Source organism: Epinephelus moara, chromosome 16, assembly GCF_006386435.1.
Source record: "Epinephelus moara isolate mb chromosome 16, YSFRI_EMoa_1.0, whole genome shotgun sequence".
Classification (NCBI taxonomy): Eukaryota; Metazoa; Chordata; class Actinopteri; order Perciformes; family Serranidae; genus Epinephelus; species Epinephelus moara.
In genome coordinates, this window is record NC_065521.1 from 39,930,900 (window position 1) to 39,937,445 (window position 6,546).

A 6,546-nucleotide genomic window follows, 5' to 3' on the forward strand; every position below is an offset into this window, starting at 1 on the left:
CAAGAGTACCAGAATTTTCTTTTTTAAATAATTTTTATTATGGAGAAGAGAGAGCCACTCAATCACCTTCCATCGGTCCTCCCACGCACTTTCACCTCACAAATTAAATGGTTTATTTTTATTTTCATTTTATTCATTCATTTAGGTCGGGAAAAAATACCGAGGTCATGACCTCAGTGTCCTCAATGGTAGTTACGGCCTTGTTTATGACGATGGAAGTGGGAATTAAGTTGTTAGCAGATTAGGGTCTGTGGTCAGCAAGTTTAAGATATGTAAAACTCTTGGATATTCTACCTATTCACAACTTCATGATGATTGTGTCTCTCCCATATTAAATTATGCTTCAGGGGTCTGGGGGTTTAAGGAATCTAAAATTGCAAATTCCATAGAGAACAGAGCCGCTCGTTGTTTCTTAGGTGTGCATAAGTTTGCTCCGATTCTGGCCGTTCAAGGTGACATGGGCTGGCTTCCTGGTTCTATAAGACGTAAGTGTGAGATGATTAGATTGTGGAATCGTTTAGTCAATATGTCAGAAGACAGGGTCAATAAGAAAGTTTTTATTTGGAGTAAATTCAACGGCTCTCCATGGGCAAAAGAAATATTTACTCTATTTGAAGAGGTGCGATTACAGTATACCTAACAAGAAATCAAAGGTCCTTAGTGGCAGAGTTGAGAACAGGAATCCTTCCCTTGAATCTTGAAGTCGGCAGATTTAAAAACATTCTAGAAGATGAAAGGTTATGTGAATTTTGTGAACTCAACGAAGTTGAAAGTGAATCACATTTTTTTTTATACTGTCACTTGTATGATGAACTGAGAACTCCAATATTTACCGAAATGTCTGTTAAAAATCCAGAAATTTTCTGGTGCTCTGATGATGATAGAATGAACTGGTTATTTAATTTTAATGTCTTTAAGCTTGCTAATTTTGTATGTGAAGCCTGGAAAAAGTGTCAGGATGGTTTATATGTTTAATTGCTCTACTGCCTGGTATCTGGTTTTTCATTTGCTGTCTTTTTTTTATTTTTATTTATTTTTTATTTTTTTTGGTGTCTTGTAAGCCCGTTCGGGCTGGGCACTTCTGGTGCATGACACAATAATAAAAAAAATCAATCAATCAATCAATCAATCATATATAAATTTTTTGTTTTTACCCGCTTGTCAGTCAGTATTCTGTGAAAGTCCCTTTCAACATACTTCTGCATCTCGACTCTGGGATTTTATACCTTTTATTTTGCACCCAGGAATTAAAATTTTGCGAATGGGGAACTTACTTGATACTGAGAGAGCCAAAAGCAACAGCACAGTGGAGCTTCGCAGCAGAGCCATGTTTTTGCTCATCTCCTGTAATGCACACACAAGACTTTTGGCAGCTTCCATCGGCCAACACAGTATAAAATGTCCTGATAAAATCTTGTTACCTTAGTGTGAAATGAAAGAACCTTTTATCAACAGGCTGTGAACGTGTACAACTTTCTTGCCTAGTTTCTAAGTGCCAAGGGTCTTAGCTGAACCCTCGCTGGACTACGTAAGACACCTAAAGGCATTTTGTAGATTAAACGTTTGTACAGATTTTGCTCTAAATTACTGAAGTGCCACTAAACAATGGCAAAAAGTTCATAACCTTATTCCGAAATCAATAGCTAGATCGTCTTACTGATTGCTATCAGTGTACTCGAGCACTAAATCAATATTCTAATACAGTTTTTACATATAGCCTATATTACACAAACTGAACACCATCTTACTCTGAAATCCGAGCACACACCTCAATATTAATCATAAATTCTAAACAAATAGGGAATCACAATCAACTTACCTGTAAGCCCAAACACAGCAACCTTTCGAGTATCTCCAACTGGTGGGACAACTGCTCTCCCTGTTGCCTTTTATACTGTAACTGTATCCTTGTCCAGATCTTTTGTTTAAATTATCTTTCTGTCTTGTTTTGTGCTGTGACCATCTCACGCTGCAACAATGAAACTGACCTACTACATGACAAAGCTAAAGTGTTCCTGTGTATTATCTCTGTTTCTGAGCTCTAGTTTTTTGCATGCACCTTGGGATATGGAGGTATTTGGGAGGAGAACACCTCTGTGCACTCATCAACATCACCAGGTTATGGACAGAACAAATGTTTATGACGTTGTTGATGAGATGGCATTTGCTCAGGCTAATGTGTTAGGATCTGAGTTACTTGTGTGTCATGGAAAATAATAAAATAAAAACAATAATAATAAAAAGACACAGTCACAAACATAATTGCATTGTTGAGCTAAATAACCTGAAAAACTAACAGCAGTATACTTTCAGTTTTGTGTTTCAATTTATATTCTTAAAATTGTGTAATTAAAAAAGTTTCATCACAGGCATTAATACAACTTGTGATTGACTGTCATGCCACCCTCCTTCAAATACCCAGGACCAAGCACCTAACCTGGGGTGACAGGGCGTTTTCAGTCATTGCCCCCCCTCTGTGGAATTCACTACCACATGACATGAGATAAAAAAATGCCCCCCAATTGTCAGCATTCAAGAAGGCCCACAAAATCCACCTCTTCAGACTTGCCAACCCCAGCTAACCTACCCTCGCCCTAAATTTAATCTTCAACAAGCTCACTGTCACCTCAGCTAAGGTTAGCAAGCTAGCTGGGTGGCCAATAGGCTAACTGTAACCTCAGCTAAGGTTAGCCAGCTAGCTGGGTGGCCAATAGCTCACTGTGACCTTATCTAAGGTTAACCAGCTAGGAGGTTGGCCAATAAGCTCACTATGACCTTAGCTAAGGTTAGCCAGCTAGCAGGGTGGCCAATAAGCTCACTATTACCTTAGCTAAGGTTAGCCAGATAGCTGGGTGGCCAATAAGCTAACTGTAACCTCAGCTAAGGTTAGCCAGCTTGCTGGGTGGCCAATAAGCTAACTGTAACCTCAGCTAAGGTTAGCCAGCTAGCTGGGTGGCCAATAAGCTCACTATTACATTAGCTAGGGTTAGCCACCTAGCTGGGTGGCCAGTAAGCTAACTGTAACCTCAGCTAAGGTTAGCCAGCTTGCTGGGTGGCCAATAAGCTAACTGTAACCTTAGCTAAGGTTAGCCAGCTAGCAGGGTGGCCAATAAGCTCACTATTACCTTAGCTAGGGTTAGCCAGATAGCTGGGTGGCCAATAAGCTAACAGTAAACTTAGCTAAGGTTAGCCAGCTAGCTGGGTGACCAATAAGCTAACTGTAACCTCAGCTAAGGTTAATCAGCTAACAGGTTGGCCAATAAGCTAATTGTAACCTCTGCTAACTTTGGCCAGCTAGCTGGGTGGCCAAAAAGCTAACTGTGAGCTAGCTAGCTAAATGTAAAGCTACGCTTCCAAGAAACCCACAGGGCTAAAGGATAAAGCCAAAGAGGGTGTGCCAAAATCTGGAGTTTGTAAATGGCCACTTGAGGCCGGGGTCTGCCCATTTTTCCGAAAGCCCATTGGTCCGACATCCCATTGTTCTGACCATATTAAACCCATTTTTTTCCGAAGTCCCGGTGTTCCGAAATCATCATGATGCCCTGTGGTTAAGGTCTGGTTAGGTTTAGGCACAAAAACACTTGGTTAGGGTTAGGAAAAGATCATGGCGTGGGTTAAAATGAAAAAGAAAGTGACAAACACATAAGCCGTGAGCCTGCTCCGTCTCAAGCCTTTCCCAGCTGACCCAGAGCCGGTCGCGGCGCACCATCGAGGCAGAAATACGCCCGCGGGGGTCGTTCAGCACCGCGGAAAGCTCCCCACACAACCCGGACCCCAGAGTTAATAACAGGAGGTTATGGTGTTTCATTCTCTCCTCTCTATGACACTTGTATCTCGACCAGTAGCCTACTTTTGTTGCGTTGCTGATCCTCTATGGTACACAAATACAGTAATAATCACATATCGGAACAACGGGACGTCTGACTAATGAGAGGATGGAACAATGACAGGTCGAAACAATGCTACGGCACCCCTGAGGCCTGCCCCAGAAGTAAATCAATCCCCATAGATCCCTACGTTAAAATGCACAGCTTCTATAGCAACTTTTTTCCATTCATGACAGTCACACGCATATCATGCGTCATAAAGTCACACCTGTCCTGCCCATGGTCCCATCCTGCTAGCTGTCCCACTTTAACAGACTACATTTTGACACTGAGAGTACATCCAGTGGTGGCCTAAAGGCGAGACCCCTCTGTCAGGGGGGGACAGTGAAGTAGCATAATGGTGGGATGTACCCACCTTGAACAGGCAGTGTAAACGAGGGCTTTTAACTTCTACCAAAGTTATTTTCTGATCTGTACTTCTACTTAAGTATGGCTTTCAGGTACTTCATCCACCACTGCATGTCTTTTGAAATGTGTGAGAAAGTTGGAAGACCCAGAAGAACTACTATGGTTCTACTACTGCTATAAACTGTGACGTACCAAAAATCGGTCCCTAATGCTTGATCATTTTCTACACCTACTGTAACCATGTATTGTCTGAGTTAAAACAATTTTTATATTTTCATAATGCATGTTATCTATATGTTTGGGGTCACAGGGTTAACAGGCTCAGTCGAGCTAACATCCAGTGCCACATCATCCATTTCTTCCTGGGGGGGGGACCCGAGGCATGGGAGCATGTAATCCTTCTGGTGTGCTAAGTGTCTGCCTCCTCCTCCCAGAGCGACTCCACAGGGAGGTGACAGACAGGTATCACGAGGCATTTTGATCAGATGCCTAAATCAGCTCAGCTTGGTCCTCTTACATGGGGAGGAGCAGCAGTTCTTCATCCTGAAACAATCTGCACCACAAAAATACGTTAAGGCACAGAAAATCCTTGTTACTAAATATTAACACCCAGTGACTGGAACTGTTTTATAACTCAATGCAAATCTTAGCTGGTTAATATATGATCCATGAACTGATGATTAAAATGTCTGATATAGAATATGGCTGACCTCATAGAATTATATTGTAAAGTATGTCACTGTGGTGTAACAGAGAGGTTGTGTAACACCGAAAGACAAAACTTTTACTTCAGTACATTTTGCAGGCAGTCACATGGCCACCTATATCAAACAATGACTTTGACCAAAGTGAGTCATAATTATTCACAAGATTATTTAGAAAAAATCTGACACTACAAGAGTTTTTTGACATTTCACAATGACTTGCGGTTTTGTGACCTGGGTTACCACATCTTGAAAAGGTGAAATCATCAAATATTTAGAAAAGATAAGCTTACCTTGCAGCAGCACTGCTGGGGTTTTTAGGGTCCCTTTGAATATTATCACAGACTGTCACATGACTATCCATTTGTGATATGATTTCAAAACGTTTGTTGTCTTTTTACAGGCCCCCAGGAGGTGTGTTGGGCTTTGAAGCCATTCTTCGTAGTGGCAAAATAGTGTGACTGCAATTTCTGGGTTTCGTCACATGATACCCTACGGCCCAAAAAAACGTTTTCCCATTGACCCATTGACTTACGTGGCGAAAGAGACATCTGCTACTCAGTTGATACATTATTTTAAGCCTAACAACTCCCATGAAATGATTCATTTCACTATCAGGATTTGATCCACTCAATCCGATAACATTTCAGAAGTCCAGAAGTTTGGTTTTTGGCCGACGGAAGTAAGACACTCAGGCACACTCCTGTTGCCACAAGTCTCTGGTGCGCCTGCTCTATGGGCTGCGCAGTGCCAAAGTCTTGCTGAAAATCTCCAGTTTCACCAATTTGATGTGGACACGTTTCGACTTTGACCCACATCGATTGGACAGCGTTATAGCTAAGACATTTCTTACGTTTTAATGATGCAACCTGATTGAGTAAATCATCATAAGAACTTAGGATGGACTCATATGGATTTATGAATGCACTGCCCCGAGGCTGCAAAAATTAAAAATGCAGGTAATTTTTTAAAGTCAGCCTTCACTGTATTACAGTATTATTTACCCTATTACTATAACACTCGCTGTTTTGAGATTAACTGGAATTATCTATTCATACATTATGGGGATTCCCCTCTGACCAGCTGAATGTATCTGTATTTCACGATAAGGCCTTTTCCTAAGGAGGAAATGCATCAGGTTTGATACGGAATTCAGTGCTGAGTCATTGGTGCTGTTGTTGAAGTGATACTGGCACTGATAGGACATCAATGCCAAAGACTGTAAACCAAGATTATCTCAGGATCTACATGTGTCCTCTCCACTGAAACACTTTGTTGCAGAGTCATGAATTAGTTATTCTTTAAGTGACTTTTTTAGTTTTGTTTTTTCTAATGTCAGTGATTAAACTTGCAACCCTCAAGTACATTTGAAATCATTCAGGATAAGCTTTGTTTGTAATCTTTGTTAGAACTTACTGATGTAATAACATCAAATACTGCTGATCTGATAGACATTAAAGGAGCTGTATGCAACATTCAGAACATTGATACAGCAGCAAACAACTACTTCAACCTGTCCTCATTCAGCAGTTGTCAAATACTGCCACTTGGTCACTGATTTCTGCTTCAGACACTGAAAAAAAACAAGCAGCCTTTTCGCAGTATGA

At 41.1% G+C, this 6,546-nt stretch overlaps 1 protein-coding gene across 1 annotated transcript in view; it reads right to left on the minus strand.

Moving 5' to 3' along the window:
• Positions 1-1,902, minus strand: part of LOC126402681 (serine protease 1) — a 7,489-nt gene extending 5,587 nt beyond the window's left edge. The window contains exons 1-2 of the mRNA XM_050064848.1: positions 1,820-1,902; positions 1,275-1,344 (exon numbers count right to left, since the gene is read on the minus strand). Coding sequence (XP_049920805.1) covers positions 1,275-1,341 — 67 coding nt within the window. The 5' untranslated portion in view covers positions 1,342-1,344; positions 1,820-1,902. The remainder of the gene's footprint in view (positions 1-1,274; positions 1,345-1,819) is intronic.
• Positions 1,903-6,546: the final 4,644 nt, after the last annotated feature.